General features: G+C 38.6%; 1 protein-coding gene across 6 annotated transcripts in view; it reads left to right on the top strand.

Moving 5' to 3' along the window:
* The window catches only part of PPP1R12A (protein phosphatase 1 regulatory subunit 12A), a 90,343-nt gene that overhangs the window by 49,953 nt on the left and 22,919 nt on the right, over nt 1-17,471 (top strand). For 2 of the 6 annotated variants that reach the window (XM_077934754.1, XM_077934753.1), the window contains exons 6-14: nt 2,100-2,174; nt 3,711-3,799; nt 4,415-4,572; nt 7,354-7,472; nt 10,778-10,894; nt 12,414-12,626; nt 13,546-13,763; nt 14,600-14,767; nt 15,174-15,347. In XM_077934754.1, coding sequence (XP_077790880.1) covers nt 2,100-2,174; nt 3,711-3,799; nt 4,415-4,572; nt 7,354-7,472; nt 10,778-10,894; nt 12,414-12,626; nt 13,546-13,763; nt 14,600-14,767; nt 15,174-15,347 — 1,331 coding nt within the window. The remainder of the gene's footprint in view (nt 1-2,099; nt 2,175-3,710; nt 3,800-4,414; nt 4,573-7,353; nt 7,473-10,777; nt 10,895-12,413; nt 12,627-13,545; nt 13,764-14,599; nt 14,768-15,173; nt 15,348-17,471) is intronic. The other 4 variants (XM_077934756.1, XM_077934755.1, XM_077934757.1 and 1 more) reach the window with 4 other exon arrangements.

The following is a 17,471-nucleotide window of genomic DNA, read 5'->3' as shown; positions in this document are numbered from 1 at the left end:
ACACTTGTGACCCAAGCTGTATAGGGCTTTGTATGATGCTGCTCTTAATGTCCTTACATAATTGCTGACTGTATTGTGTATCAGTGTGAGAATACAGTATGGCTGACGTCATTCTTTATCATGGCCAGATGTTTTCTGTATCTTAGTTAGCTTATAAATAAAAATCCTAGCATGTCTCCAAATTTAGTAGTAGCTTGCCTCTTCAGGTGATCTGATATATTCCGCTTGGAAGGACAGGCCTGGGTGAATGCAACCAATTTTTAATCCTTAATAAATTGCAAGAAATCAGTTCATTTAAGTACAGTTATTAAACACACACATTTTTACTTCACTAAGGGGAACATACTGTTCAGGAAACAACTGCATAATTCCAGAAAGTCCTTTTTGTATCTTGAGTAGTTCTAATTTTAAATTACAAAGTACACATCTTTCCCCAGTGATTTTTATGTTAAAATGTGTTAAAACAAATGTAGGGAAGAATATAAGGACTGAATGGCTAAAGTAAAAGATCTGTTGGCTGAAGGTTTCAAGTGGAGCTAGATTTTTGAATGAATTCTGGTGGCATGTCTTGTCTTGTTTTCATTCTTATAAGCACCATCTGGTTTCTTCTCCCTTTTGTTGAAGCTTCCCCAGCCCCTTGCCAAATCTCATATCTTGTTTTCCCACCCTATGGGCCTATTTGGAAACAAGTATTTCTGAACTGCTACTCCAGCCAAATTTACAGAGAAGAGCTGTATCTTAAACTTTTTATGAAGATTTATTTTGAAAAGCATTACACTTGATTACAAAGTTTGCAATAAGCTTAGACACTCATATCACAGTGCTGTCATACTCAGGGGAGAGGGAGGGTGGCATTTAAGTTTTGAGGAGATTTATCTGTCTATGAGCAGTCTTGACATTATTCAACTAGTAGATTTTGTTAATGGAACTGTTTCACATCTCTAAAGGCTGGGACTCAAATAAGCTTCTAAGGTTTGCTAAAGAGTTGCAGCTCTAATTATTTTCCTTTGAACTCATGATTTGTGAGCTATATCATAAAACTGCCCTCACCCCTTGGGACACCAAGATTTTACCAATTCCCCTTGCTATTTCAATGCTTGGCATGTCCCTTCTATTATAAAGTAGTTGCAAATCTTCAAGAACAGCTTTTTTGGAGGGAATCAGCTGAGGAATTGGCAAAAATCGCTTGTCTTGTCCTTGTGTGAGTGGAAGTCTTTCTGCAGAGGCAATGCCACCACTGAATAAAACCAATCAACCATTAGCAGTATGTATGAAGTAAGGCATTGAGTTGAAAGATGAGTGACAAGCTACAACAGAACATTGCTAGAGGTGTGGCATAAGAAAATTGTGTGCAAATCTGGCAAGACTTCCTAGTAAGTTGTACTGTATTAGAGTATAATGTGATGTATAAAGGAGAAATGAGAAGAATAACTTTCTTCCCAAGAAGGTTAAATAAATATGGGATAGGCAAAGAAAGTGTATTCCACTCTAGTTAACTCAGTGAGGACTATTTCCAACATACGACTTTCTATTTAAAATCTCTATCTTAAAGGTATATCTAAATTCAAAGTTTCTCACTGTAACCTTTTCTCTTAAGGCTCTCGCACATAAGAGAAACAAGCAGTAGCCAAGAAAACTCTTAATATGTTTGGCTTATTCCTTTACTCATTTGGAGAATTCTTTATAACTCAGTGTCTGGACATGAACAAAGTGTTTTAAGTAAATCATTTCCCCTTCTTTAACTTCCTGAATGTCTACAGGAATTTAAATTTTCCGAATCACCAGGAGTGACAGTCTACTTTATACTGGACTAATGTGGAGCTGTTACTTCCTGTGACTTGGAAACTATTGTCCAATTCACAGTCATTTGCAGGACAAACACAAAAGGAACAATTTTGACACATGCCAATAGAATGATCACCTTGAAACTAATTGTATTTGTGGCCCTTTGGTTGAAACAGTCCCCACTCTCTTCATGCCCCCAAAGCGCACACTTCATGCCCATTCTTTGTGTTGGGCTTAGCTTGGTGGCATACTCCCTCCCTGTATGACAAGTTAATGGTACCATAATTTAATTTTGTTGCTTATTTCTCCTGCAGGGTCAGACAGCATTTGATGTAGCAGATGAAGACATTTTAGGATATTTAGAAGAACTTCAAAAGAAACAAAATATGGTGAGCTCTTTCAGTACTGTGAGAACAAACTAATCAGATCATTGGTTTGTCTAGCCTGGTATTGTCTACTCTGACTACCAGAGTCTTAAGCTGAGGATATTTAATGGAAGATACCAAGATTGAATTTGGGATTATCTGCATGCAAAGCATTGTGCTCTACCACTAAGCCTATTCTTTATTTTATGTTCAGTTCATAAGTGTCTTGTTTTATCCAAAGGCCAAAATCTTTATTTTATGTGTATTTCACTTTATGGAATAGGTGCTTGGTATTTTTTAAAAACATGAATAGTGCACTGATGTTCTTTTCCATTACCCCTCTCCCACACTATGCAGAGAGTTAGGTAGTACCCAGAACTCTGAGTGTGAGGATTCTCATACTAAAATTCTACAATTACTTTACATCAGAAGGGAAGCACTACTGGAGCTGTTAATGAGCAGCTATAAAATTCCCTCCGAATAAGAAGGTTGAGTGATGGTTCTGCATGCCTAGCAATAACTGTTCCCCTCTCGGGGACTTAAAAGTTTGAATGGGAAGCAGCAGTGACTGTGACATAATTTTGCTCCTGCATGTGCTCCCATTCATGGAAGTGCAGATGAGTAGTTCTGAACGTCCTGGTGGTGGCGGTTTTTAAAATAGTTGGCATATGTTCAGTGGTTGAGTCCATATTTTATCAGACGTGTGAATGAACTGAGGATGTTCCTTTGTAAACCTGGACACAGTCAATTTCTGTGTCCTTGTGCTAATTTAATTTTTATAATGAAGAAAACACAGTAAATGAGAAATCTTACTGAAAAGGAAATTTATGCAGTATACCTAGCCTTACACTGTATCAAGTGATGTTACTTTGATATTGCGGATTTTACTTCTGATGCTTTAATTCAGAAATGTTCAAATGTTCAAAGATTGAAACACATTGGCCACATTTGTATATCACATGAGCCATAGCTTAAAGAGTTCTCTCTGCCCCCTCCCCCCTGCAAGTTACTGAGAGGAGAATTTAGGCAGCTTCTACTTTGGGCTTTAATTATCCATTTTTGAATTATGTCATCCATAGCAAATTGTGGATTGTAGCAAATTATGTTTTAACATTTACTTCAGTCATTTTCAAGAAAGCCATTTTCATTTCTGAGCCTGGCTTGTTTAAACTAACAATAATTAGAAGTAATCTCTGTACAGAATGCGGGAAACATGGCAAATGGCCAGGAAAGAAAACTGAAAGTAACAGCTTCCAAAGTCATCTTCCCCAGCCATGTGTAATGTGGAGGGGGAGACAAAGGTTAACTGCAGCTATAGTTTAGTGTGATGTGCAAATACAGCTATTATTATTAATCGTCTTGAAAACGTGTTAGCAATGTTGAAATGTTAAAGGAGTTTATTACATAGCTATTTAATATTTGTCACTTAACATTTGCCCTGAGATCTTAATCTTTTAAATCCTTTTTTTCATGTTATACTACTTCAGGTGACTTGAAATGTTTTAGTGTTTGCATCAGCACTTGTAGAAATCTAACTGAATCTTTTCATATCTCTTAAAGCTTCATAGTGAAAAAAAGGAGAAGAAATCACCCCTTATTGAATCTACAGCAAACATGGACAATAATCAATCTCAAAAACCGTTTAAAAAGTAAGTAGATTAGTTAAAATAAACTCTGTGTAGGGGGAATGTTGAAGACGGTTACATGTTTACTTGGAGAAGGTATAGGTAACTGGTCTTACACTTATTTTACTGATCACAGCTTTGCATGGGTGGGCGGGGAAATAAATAGAGCAGAGGAAACCCACCCTCCATTTATTTAATCCCCCCCACACCTGTGCAAAATTGTGATCACAGACTTACCTGGCTTTGGGAAGGCAGTACAAGGGCTCTAGCAGGGTCCTAGAGCCCTCCCGCCTCCTTCCCAAAGCTGGACAAGTGCTTACTGGGCTTTGAGAAGACAGCAGGATGGAGAGCCCTCATACCGCCTTCCCGAAGCCAGATAGGCAGCTCTCCACCTTGCGGTGAGGGTGTGTGTCCTGGGGATTCTTGTCTTTATTCATTTTTGCATATACACATGGAGCCCCAGAACTGAACCCTCATGTAAGAGGCAAGTTACCTGTACTGAAGAAACATAGAAGGAGTAGAGTTGTCATAATAACATTGAGTCCATATCTGTGCTCCTGTCACAGCCCACCCTGGTATCTTTTTTCTGAAGCCAATAATGCAATAAATATTTCATGCTTCAAAACAATGTTGTTCCAGTAAAGAGACTTTGATCATTGAGCAAGATAAGAATGCATCAAACATTGAGTCTCTAGAGCAAGAAAAAGCTGATGAAGAGGAAGAAGGAAAGAAAGATGAGTCCAGTTGCTCTAGTGAAGAAGATGAGGAAGAAGACTCCGAATCTGAAGCAGAAACAGGTATTATAGAACAACAATTTTGCTTTACAATTGCTTTTAAATTCAGTTCAGTTTAATTCACCATTGGATTACTTCCTCATTACTTCATGCTTCTTCAAGTTTGGAGGTCATTTAGGGACAAGTATAAAATTCATTAATGTGCAAACCACGAGATACGTCATTTTAAACAAAATTAACTATCTTTATGTCACTTGATTGTCCAGAAACCTTAACGTGGTAATACAGTAACTAGAAACTGTACAGAGCAAACTCACACATAGTACATCTATTAGAATTCATATATAATAAATCTATATCTTATCTGGAAGATGTCAAGAATGTGCTAATTAGCTGTGAAAAACTCTCAGATTCTGTATCAGAAAGTTAACTAGCACTATGACGATTCAATTTCAGCCATGCAGATGTCTAGAAACTCCCCTGTTCCTTGCCTTTTCCTCATACTCATGGTTTTTTTAAACACATTTTAAGGTTAATTTTAAAATAGTGAATCAAAAGGGATCTATTTATTTCACTTAAATAACAGCTATAAGCTGGAGGAGCACAATTTAATATATATGCATGTCTTCCACTAACAGCTTAAAAGTTTCAGACTCATCACTTCAGCATTTCTTGAGTTATATGACTCTCATTACTCTGTTTTCTTTGTTGCTACTATGCAGTCTTGTGCCAGGAAAATATGACTGTGACACAAGAATTAATTTATGTAAACTTAGAGGTTTTTAAATATCAACAAGGCTTTCATCATACTTTATTTGGCATGCTAGAGAACTTAGGCTTTTCCCTGGAGCTGAATCTCTGTGTTCCAAATTTGTACCTTCTCCTTTCCCTCTTACTCATTTAAAGGTGGATTCACAATAAAACGTTTTGGAACCTGGAATATTCTAGGTGGAGTAGAGCCTGCTCTGGTGTATATTTTGTTTAGTGTGAATTTAAATTTAATATTTAAATGAAAGGAGCTTTGAGCGATTTGAGAAATAAACATTGGACTGTTAAAAGGGCTTAAATTGCCCTTGTTCAAGTAGAGAAATACTAAAAAGCAAACACACCACTGCATTTTCTTGGGAAACTGTTATTAAAGTACAGTTATTTAAACACAGCTCTGTATTTTTAAACAGACACTGGGGAAGTTCCAGCCCCTCTCCACATCCATTCCCTTCCATGTGCCAAGTGGGAATTGTTTTCTAATGGAAAGATGTGGTGAAAATATTTTTAATAAAACAGAAGGAGGAAGGCTCCTAAATGGTGAACACCCACCAGCCCTGGTAGTCCTGCTTCTACTGCATGCAATGTTAGGCTTGTGAGGATGTGCACAAGGTGTCAGATGGTATTGTCCCCAAAATTGTAAGCATTTTTATTGCAGGAGATTTTCTGTATTTTAAAATGATTTTATAAAACTATTTCCATTGTGGTATATATTTAGTACTGCCTTAAGTGGTGCTAATGAAATTGTATCCAGGTTCAGAGATGATGGGGAATCATGGTTCTCAGTTCTTGTATATTTCATGTGATTTTTTTATTCTCATAGCCTTACAATTTTGTCTATAGCCATAATGACTAGAAACATTTTTAAAACTAAAATAGCTGGGAATTTTTTGTTTCAAGTCCATGCTTCTCAGTGCTCTTCTATGGAGCTACTGTTCTCATAGCAGGAAAACACTGATTTATTTATTTATTTTTGGGTAGTGTTCTACAACAAATGTACAGTGGTACCCCCTGGTTACATACGCTTCAGGTTACAGACTCCGCTAACCCAGAAATATTACCTCGGGTTAAGAACTTTGCTTCAGGATGAGAACAGAAATCATGTTGTGGCAGCAGCGGGAGGCCCCATTAGCTAAAGTGGTGCTTCAGGTTAAGAACAGTTTCAGGTTAAGAACAGACCTCCGGAACGAATTAAGTACTTAACCCGAGGTACCACTGTAGTTAGATGCATAGCCTGATCATCTTTTCCAACTACTAGTGCTCTTTAAGTATACTTTCAAATAGTTTGGAACAAAACCTGAAGTTACTTGGTGTATCTTCTGGGCAGTAAATAAATAGGTAGAGGTAAAGGTACCCCTGTCCGTACGGGCCAGTCGTGTCCGACTCTAGGGTTGTGCGCCCATCTCACTTAAGAGGCCGGGGGCCAGCACTGTCCGGAGACACTTCCGGGTCACGTGGCCAGCGTGACGAAGCTGCTCTGGCGAGCCAGCACCAGCGCAGCACACGGAAACGCCGTTTACCTTCCCGCTATTTATCTACTTGCACTTAGGGGTGCTTTCGAACTGCTAGGTGGGCAGGAGCTGGGACCGAAGGATGGGAGCTCACCCCACCGCGGGGATTCGAACCGCCGACCATGCGATCGGCAAGCCCTAGGCGCTGAGGTTTTACCCACAGCGCCACCCGCGTCCCTCTAGTAAATAAATACAATACAATAAAACAATTCATACTCTTCTATAATGTAGCAGGAATATGGTACTGGGACACTTATTCCATAGTGGAGCTAAACCCTTATTTACTTTGTGGGATACCAGGGCCAGTGGTGTGGGCTGTTCCTCGTCACATGATTGAAGGCAGGAGCAAAGAATTGTGAGAGGCAGGCACGCTCCCCTCAGTTTTTCAGACTCACCAAGCAGCAAAATGGCCAGTGGGAACACCTGAAAGAAAATGAACATACCTGTCTACCCGCCCCCCGGTGCCTGTAAACTTTATTGTTCAGAATGGGCCTCTGTAATGTAAAAAGTATTAGTTATCTTTAAATGGATTTTGAATTACTTTATCCTCTAAATGATTTATTTACAGACAAGAACAAACCTACAACAAATAATTCAAATACCACCAATGTGCAAGCTGCTCCTATAGCTGTGACAACACCATCAGTTACTACTGGTCAAGTGACACCTACATCCCCCATTAAGAAGGTAAAACAGTTTGTTTCGGTTGTCTAGTTAAGAGTAAAGTGTACACATTATATCATGAACTCTTCTCACTATTAAAATGCCTTGATTGATCAACTGTTGCATAGGAAGCTGCCTGACATCGAGTCAGATCATTGACCCAACTAGCTCAGTATTGCATACACTGACTGACGCTGGCTCTCAAGGTTTCAGATATTATGCCAAATAAGATTATAGGCTTGTATCCAGTGGTGTTGCTGAAGGCAATTTGACCAGCGGAAGCTTTCCCCAGCGGATGGGAAGGGAGGTCATTTTTGCCAATTCCAATTCCCCCTCCATCTTTCCCCCAAATCGGCTTCAGACAGTTGGGTGGGAACAGCATAGAAGGTGACGGGAATTGGCAAAATTGCTTCATTCTCTTTTTGTGAAAGCCTCCAATCAAAGAGGGGGCCTATTGGATACAATCCATGGCATGTTCATTTGAAATGGGAGCAAGTTGTAACTCCAGATACCAGGCTCAGATTTGATGTTCAAGAGTTCCCTGAAGAAGAGGGTTTTTAAAAAATGCATTGGGCTTAATAAAAACATCTCTCTTTTTTTGTACACCTCTTTTTGCTTGTGATTGGGGCCTTACCACCTTAGTTTACTGTAGTCCACATATAGCCGTTCATGAAGTTGGTGTGTGTGTGTGTTCAAACGAATGTGGTTTTCATCCTTTTGGCTTAGTCAGGAAGGTTGTTTAAAATGCAGAGGGCAAACTTCATGTAGAATAAACAGAGTTGTTCACTTTTAATTACTTTGTTAGCTTTCTGTATTAGAACACATAGAGATGATGTCAATTCTGCAAAAATTCTTAGTTTGCTTCATTTGAGGAACAGTCAGTAAATACCTGTGCTTGTTGTGTTATCCCAAGAGAAAGATCTAGTTTTAATACTTGTTGTCTGAGTATTTTTTTTACACACCTGTGATTTTGAGCTCTCTCTTTTTAAGACCTGCAATGCTTTCCTCCTAAGATGCACCTTCAGGTCAAGTACTAGATATGAGTTAATGCCCCCCCCCAAGCCTCAAATTGATATTTTCAGGTAAATTGCAAATAAGAATTTGAGACATCATTTTAAAAATTAATTCTTATTAATTTATTCACCTTCCATATATGTCTCAAGGTGCTGTAGAGAATGCAATATAAGCAGCTAAAACAATTTTAAACAGTATTAAAAAGGAATTAAAAGGGGGGGAAACACCAAATAGACACCCGTGGCAGAGACCTGTTCATCCAGCTGAGAAGGCTTGTTGGAACAAAAACATCTGATTGTTTCCAGAAAGTACAGATAGTGAGCGCCTGTCGTATCTCGACAAGAATGCTGTTCCACAGAACAAGGACAGCCACACTTAAAACCCTGCTCTGAGTTACTGTTGAGTGGGTTTCTGAGATATTTGGGTCTTGCAGGAGAAGTTCTCCCTGCAGTGACCTGCCAGGTATGTAAGGAATAAGGGAGTCTTTCAAGGAACAAATTCACACAATAGATATTTTTATGGAACACCTTGTAGAGTATCTTTCTACAGAAAGGTGTGCATAGATGATAAAAAAACAAAACATATCAAAAAGCCCTGAAGGTATATCTTCCAAAAGAGCCTTGTAATTTAGTACTCAACCGGTTGCTTTCATTAAAGAAAGACTGCAGCTTTGTACATGCAGCCACCTTTTTAACACAGAGGAGGCTGTATGTTTCTTTCCTTGTAGTTTTTTCTTGATTGGACAAATGTCTAGGAGAATCCCACATTGATTGTGTGAGAAGGTGGTGTCAGCAGCGTGGAGCTGGTGGGATGAGGTGTTGTGATATGGATGAGTGTTGGTGCTGTAACAACTGTTTACAATATTGTTGTGAAATACCAATTCTGAAACAGTGACAGCAGTGTAGAGCTGGCAGGGAAGAGGAGGCATTGCATGAGTGAGTTGTGAGGCTGTAACAGGCAGTTACAAGTTGATCTGAAATACCAACTCTCCTAAGGTGAAAGTGGGGAAGAATGAATCACCACCATATATGTGATTAGAGGAATGCTAGCACAATTCAATATAATGAGTAATATTCTTACAGAAGCCAAGATGCTCATTGACCTAAATGGATAGATTTTCCTGTATTTTCATTTTAAATGTGAAAAAATTATGTTTTTATTTCAACTATGGAATTGTAGTCAGTCCTGTCTGAGGGAAAGTCCACTTATAAAATGGGTCTTTCACCCGTCTCCTCATAGTACAGTTTCTGGAATCCCTCAAAAATCTAGTTGTTTGGGGGACCCTCAGGAAAACACCTTGGTTGTGGTGAGAAGGACTGCAGTAGGAAAGAGGACTTGGCCAGAATCAGATGAAGGTCGCTTATACAAGTAACTTCCTACTTGGCAACCTGCCTCTACCTGATTTTGGGCAGCTTCCACTTTCCACCATGACCCTTTCTGAAAATCCTGTGACCATCTGGAGAGGCTTTTCATGAGTAGCAAAGTCCCACTGTGAGAGCAGATTTCTACTCATAAAAAACTGAGTATAGCCCATTGGTGTTATATATATTTATCTAATCTACCTACCTACCTACCTACCTACCTAATGTACATGTGTACATTCTCATAAATGACCACAAATACTTATCTAGCCTGCCACCGGAAAGTCCTTTTCCTCGGTACCCTAATCTGTGTCTGGCTGAGATTTTTGAGAAAGAAAGCCTGTAAGAAAATGTATAAACAGTTGTGAGGTTACTCATGTACTGCACAGCTGATTATGCTCTCACCCTGTCTTAAAGTAATCATGTAAAGGAGTAACAAGGAAAGTAGTCATGGAACAGAGGTGTGTCCGCCCGTTTAAGCACAAGTACTAATTTTCATGCTTTTTAAATTACAAGCATAGATAAGAGTTCTGGTGCCTAAAGTATGGGTGCAAAAGAAACATACTGCCTATCTTTCAGTCTATTTCCTTTCTTCATTTTTCTTCTGCTTCTCCATTCCAGTGCATATGCTTTTACCCCTCTCTTCCTTTCCAATCTCCATGCTGCTTTCTTTCACAAGAGAAAAAATACATAGGGCTAGAGCTGTATTCCTCTTGAACTTCCTGCTTCCCTGTTCAAAGGTCAAAGATAGGACCTCCTCTGACTTTTGCACATCTCTGCTCATATATGGCTATAATTCTGTGAATATGTGCTGAAAAAAGCTGACTGCTTTTACTGCAGTTCTGTAAAAAGTAAATAGGGATTAAAACATGTAGACTTTTAAATTAAAGGCCAACATATTTTTTTGTTCAATCTTTATATCTCTTTTATATGTCTTGTCCCAATTGGCTTTAGTATGACTTTCTTCCTGCTATCATGCCTGTGGTGGACTCTGTAGATCCTGCATCATGGAGGCAGGGCTTACGTAAAACTGGCATTATTCTTGTTCCCAGTAAAGGTGAAAAGTCTCTGGTGAGGGCTCTGTGTGTGATTTCCCCCTCCAGGTTGCAAAATAACAAGTGTTAATTCAAATATTGGCACTGTAGCTGCATGATTTTAAATGGTGTGTCTCTTTTGCATCTCATTGTTAATTTGTAGTTTATAGTGTAATGTTTACAAAGCTAACCTTTGAAAAGTTGATTTACCAAGTGTTTGGAATTTATTAACTTGCCCAGGAAATTGTGTGAGGTCTTGCTTCCTTTTCCACATACATACAATATACATCTATAGGGAATTTCATTTTGAAATATACCATGAAGCATGGAATTCTGGAATTAAAAATACTGAGGTTGAGAATGTGTCTTTCTTCTGTGACCTCTGTATAGTCCCACTTTCTGCTGTGAGCAAACATAGGCCACCATGTAGAAATTCTTAGGCTTTGACAGAAGTCATTTGCTTGTACCTATTACCTTGGCAGCCATGTTTGCCCTCATCTATATGATCCGAGGTTGGGTGAATGTCTTTAACTGCCACAAAATATTGCAGCTAGCAAGCTTTGCATTGTGTTACCTTGGATGACATGGCAGGTTCTGTATCTTTCTCCCAGTACCCCCCCTCCCCTGCTATCTTATTTAACAGTTTAAATTAAATGACTTTTGGTGATAGGGCAGGTTTTAAGAAGTGTATACCTTGTAGTAAAGATAATTCCTTCCCTTGCCTCTATTTTGAGGAAGGCCACAACCTGGGCACTAGCAGATTTAATCAAGGATTCATGAAGGAGGCTTACTGGAACCTAGGTTTTGGGTCAGATCACATTTGTGCAAGGAATATTAGTGACTGCTGAACAGAACACAGTGGTAAGCAGCAGGGTTCAGGGTGGATTTCTGTAGCAGCTGTGCGAAATCAAAGTTCATGTTGCTCTAAACCATGTTTCACAATGGACAACCATTGTGTTAGAGTACAAAGCTAAGTAAAAAGAGAGCTGTTCAGATGAATGGCTAGCATTCTTCCTAATACCCAATACCTAAACACACCAAAAGTGACTTTGCATCTGGGGCAGTGTTGGAATTCAATAAGAAGGGAGTGAAGCAATGCCAAGGCCCATTACTGCTTTCTCTGAGTCTAGAGTCCATGGTGGATGAATCTGTACTTGACAATTTTGCTTACTTGCTTGTCAAATGTGGGACTTCACAAAGATCACGAAGGAGATAACAGGGTTGCTTGTCTGTAATCCCTGTTCTCCAAGTGTGCTCTGTGCAGTTGCACATCCTACCCTCCTTCTCTAGCATAGAAACTCAACTTGTCTTAAAAATTACTTGTGGTTTGCTACCAGTGGTGATCTCATGTGAACTGCGGAGAAATACATTAGCCCCATGGTTCATGCTCACAAGGGCAAATATGTCAGCGAGAAGGGCACAGACATACTCCATTCCTGTCAAAGTTGTGGAATTACTCATTTTGTGGCCTGTGTATGTACACTTCCAAATGTTTGACTGCACAGAGGACACTTGGAAGAACAAGACTTACAGAAAAGCAACCCTGTGTTTTACAGTTCCCAACTTCAACTAAGGTTTCTCCCAAAGAAGAAGAGAGAAAAGATGAGTCTCCTGCTTCATGGAGACTAGGTCTTCGAAAGACTGGCAGTTATGGGGCACTGGCAGAGATTACAGCTAGCAAAGAAACACAGAAAGAAAAGGATTCGACAGGAGTTATGCGATCAGCTTCAAGCCCTAGATTGTCCTCTTCATTAGACAACAAAGACAAGGTAACATTTTTTCCAGAACACACGACGTAATTAAATTATGGATGGTGATGGTTTTTTTATTTTTTAAAAAAGAAAGACCAGTGTCTGAAGATGATGAATTCCTTACCAAATTCTGACTTCCACATATCATGGAATAAAGTTTCTACTCCTAAAAGCTGTGAAGACAAATCATGAACTTATATGCCTAGTTCCTGGTGAAGTCTTAAGAGGCACTAGTAGTTGGTATGTGGTGTACCATGAAAGATTTCCGTTCATCAAAGACAGGGGTTCAGTGATCTTTGTATGTCTTTCTGCATTTTTCATCTAGTTCCTTGGGCAAAGTTTCCGGGGGGAAAGGATGTGCTTTCAAGAATGGTGTGGCATTTTTTCCATCCTTCAAATAGGAAATGCTTCCTAATGTGTGGTTACTCTTTGTACAAGGTTTAACTACTTTCTTTCTTTATTTGTAGTAGATCACTTTCAGTGTAATTCAGTGATGGGAAGGCCAGACTTTCCAGACAACTTATGTAGGAAGCATAATTCTGTACAATTATCAGTCATGTGTGTTAGGCTCTGTGTAATTTAGTTCAGGTTTGACAACTAATTATTTGTTCTCTCAAATGCCAAAGTTTCTATTTGACATTGTTTACAGTAAAATATGTAAATCATAAGTGGCAACCTCCCTTTAGAACATTTATTGCTAGATGCTTATTTTTACACGTGAACTAGAACCTCTAGAAACAGTGTGCCTGTTTTAACACTTTTTCACTGTTTCGCCCATAAATTGATGGGAGCAAGTTGTGCGTGTGTGTGTATGTTTATATATATATATGTATGTAATTAAAATTGGGGTCATGTTGGCTACACATGCAGTTGACCTTTCAAAAATCGTAATCGTAAGTCAAACTTGTAAACTTTATAAAAAAAATGTCTCTTACAGGATAAAGATACAAAAGGAACTAGGCTTGCATATGTTGCTCCTACAATTCCAAGACGGCTGGCCAGTACATCTGACATTGAAGAGAAAGAAAACAGGGATACGTCAGCCAGTTTAATACGTGGTAGTGGTTCTTACACAAGAAGAAAATGGGAAGAAGATGCAAAGAAAAATATCTCAAATGAAGGATCTTCACCACTAAACACAACCTATCAAAGAAGGTAAATAGTGTATGTTTTGTAGATGTTAAAAGTATAAAGAATTCCAGGTATTTTTATAGAACTGCATGGTGGTACATAATGAATTTTATACTGTTTGCATTTTCAAATAGTAATATAAAGGACAGCAATATTCATGTTCTTAAAAGAAGGTTAGGTGTAGTTGCTTTGTGATTATACATTAGCTATTTACCTGAAAATGGCGAGAGCTGTTTTATTATTATACCTTAATTGGATAAACACTACAAAGCCATCAGCTGAAAGAGGAAATATGGTTCTGGTGCTTTCCAATCCCAAATGGATGAGGACTGCTAGTCACAGCTTCCTCAGTTATTTGCTTCCAGAAAAGCTGCACTTTCAGTTCTTAGAACAGCTTCCTTGTTGCCTCTTAATGCCAAACTGTTCATGAAGCAACTGTGGCAGCATCCTTGCCCTTCAGTGATGGTCATGCTCGGTGTGAGTAAGTGATGTCTAAGACTCAGTTTGGCTCATATATTTTAGTTGATGATACTTTTAATCAGTATCATGATACTTTAGATTTTCTGTATGTAAGTGATGGGCTGTAATAGCAACAACACAGTGCTATTAAGTGTGCCATAAGACTGCAAGCAGATACATTGGTATGATGTTAAAATTGGGTATACAATCTTTGTAGTCTTTTTATGGAAATGAGAGGGAAATTAGAGTTCTTGTAATTATGCTTACCTTTTTTTACAAATATCTGGAGCTATTCAGTAGATGGAAATCGAGGGCCCATCAAACTGGTAGAAGAATGGATGGTGATTTATAACTTAATAAATACACAGTGCTTATTTTTGTAAATTCAAATGACTTTTCAGTGGTTCCTTTGGTAGAAGACAAGATGACTTGATTAGTTCTAGTATTCCAAGTATTACGTCAGTATCAACAGTTACCTCCCCCGCTGGTCTTCAGAAAAGCCTGCTTTCCAGCACAAGCACTGCTACAAAGGTTACAACGGGTTCAGCAACAGCAGGCATACAAAGCAGGTGGGACCATCAATGTCATTTGTGTTATGTCCACTGTGTGCTTTATGTATGTGCATGCATTTTTGTGTAGAAGGTACTGGGCTCTGGATTTTTTTCATTTTTGCTGTTACCTGTGGTCAGTATGTAATCTGGCTCAAAATGAAGCTTGCATTATAAAGCAATAGCTATGCATGTCTGTAAACAGGTAAAAAATAATATATAGGAATGGGGTGAAAATACAGTCAAAGCTTTACTTTTAGTAAAGCTCCCCAGGAGCTATGTAGATACTTCTGTAGCAAAACCAGTCTCAAATTTGTATTTAAAAAAAGAAAAAATCCATCCCTTTGTATCACACTGTTTTAGTAAAGTGCTTTCATTGTTTAGCTGTTTCCTTTTCTCTTTTTGTGTTGTTGCTATGATGCTATAGTACCTCAAATCGTTTATGGGCTGAGGATAGTACTGAGAGAGACAAAGACAATGTTCCTACAGCAGTGACCGTTCCTGTTGCACCATCAGTTGTAAATACTGCGACTACCACAGCCTTGACTACAACTACTTCTGGCACTGTGTCCTCAACTTCAGAGGTCAGGGAGAGACGCAGGTGTGTAAAAGTTCTGAGAATGATACTTCACTTGTGCTGTGATTCATTAGTGTGAGGTGAACAAATGCCTACTCACAAAAGATGCATTAATACAATTGTAGATACGTTGATATTTTGCCCACATGTAATATATGTGATGGGAAACACGTAGACAATCCTCAGCTTCCATCATCATCATCATCACCATCACCATCATCATCATCATCATCATCAAAAATTTATTATTTATACCCCACCCATCTGGCTGGGTTTCCCCAGCTACTCTGGGTGGCTTCCAGCAAAAAATCAAAAATACAATAAAACAGGGAATACAATTTTAAAAATGGGAAGTCATTTTTCATCTTCCCTGTTCACATAGTTCCCATGGTTCTATGCCACTTTAAAAAAAAAACAACAACTAGTGTAGAGAGTGGTATGCATGCTCAGTGTCTCCACATTTACAGCAGTTCTTTATCTGTAGAGAATTGAGAAAAGTTTTTCAGTTTCATGAATTGTGAGAAGAATTTATCAGCTGTTTAGATGGGAAGAACTGTTTCCAAACATATAAGATTCTGGTCAATATGGAAACACCATATGTATTTAAACCGTGATAAACGTAAATGCAACAAGTTGTCCATGTCAGTGTCTGAGAGCACCTTTTCTTCTACATTGCTGTTTTTATGTTTTCTGGTTTTTCCTGTGTAAATGTGTCATTTGGGCCCCAAATCCCTTTTGTCATCTTTCTTCCCAAGTGACTTTGTGTGTTAAGGAAAATGCTATGGTTTGAACTTGCTGCGCATTTCCCCTCTCAGAAATAAGAAAAAGCTTTTTTTAAAAAAATAAAATGGGCAAAAAGGCTGCTGTAATGCTTGTAAAGACATGCCAGTAGATGTATCAGGTACTGCAGATATAGAAAGTGGCACACAATATCTCTTTAGGAAGTGGCCTTCGATACAGAGAGCCAAATATTCTATTTTGAGGAATGGTCAAAGCAGTCCAAAGTGTCATATTAGGGACCATTTGATCTTGCCAAACAAACAAACCTGCCTGTCCACTGACCTCACAAAATATTCTAGGGAGGGAGAGAAGAGGATGTGTATTTTGGTGTGGAGAAGAAGAGACACCAGAATTTAGAATAAACCTAGGCATTTTCAAAGTATATAGACACAAACCAGCTTATCTTCCTGTTTCTCTTTCATTCATCTGAAGATGTAGGTTGTTATTCTGAAAGCCCATGCCCTTTAACCTATTATGTTTTTAAGGTGTGGCAATGTTCTTAGTTTGTTCTGGCATAAATGCACACAAACATGAATGCTCTGAGACTGCATTCTTAGTTCCTTTTAAAGATCAATTTAACGTGGAAGACAAATCAAGTATTGCCACAATGCACATTGTATGCTTTGAAGAAGGATCGTGTCTGGAAATAATAGGAATAAAGTTGGCGAACCAGGCAACTTTATTCATTAAAAGTGTTCAATAATGTATCTAGGATTAAAAGCAAGGTGTGTGTAATGACTAAATTTTATTATAATAAGTGTTTTTTTATTTTAAAAATACTATAGTTAAAAAGCCTGAGAGGAGCTGAAAAAGCAAGGAAGTTCAAAATCCAGGCATTCAGTTTCTTTCTTCACTCTCACCAGTGTGTCAAGGTTTTGCATGTGTGTTGCACAGGATGAAATAACACATTTAGATTTCTGTTGGTGGTCTAAATTACCTTGATTTTTAAAATGTGTTGTCCAAAAGGTGCCTACCTCCTCTTTGAATTCTGTGGTTTTACATATGAAGATGTAATAACAATCATCTGTTCCTTAGCAGGTCTTGAGATTAGGTAAGTACAACCTCAAATGAACAACAACACGTGATATTGCGCCATGTCATTATTTATTTAACAGAAATAAAGCCAAAATGGAAAAGCCATGTGTGAAAAACTAACCATGGTGGTTCTACAAGCTATTGAATCGTAAGGTGTACGTAGTTTTCCACACATGGCTAAACATGGCGCTGTGCATTATGGCCAAACATCTCCACTTTGGTCTCATCCGTCCAAAATACATTCTTCCAGAAGTCTAGTGGTTTGTTCAGGTGCAACTTTGCAAACCAAAGCCATGTTGCTATGTTCTTTTTAGAGAGACGAGGCTTTCTCCT

Source organism: Podarcis muralis, chromosome 10, assembly GCF_964188315.1.
Source record: "Podarcis muralis chromosome 10, rPodMur119.hap1.1, whole genome shotgun sequence".
Classification (NCBI taxonomy): Eukaryota; Metazoa; Chordata; class Lepidosauria; order Squamata; family Lacertidae; genus Podarcis; species Podarcis muralis.
This window is presented reverse-complemented; position numbering and strand designations above follow the sequence as displayed.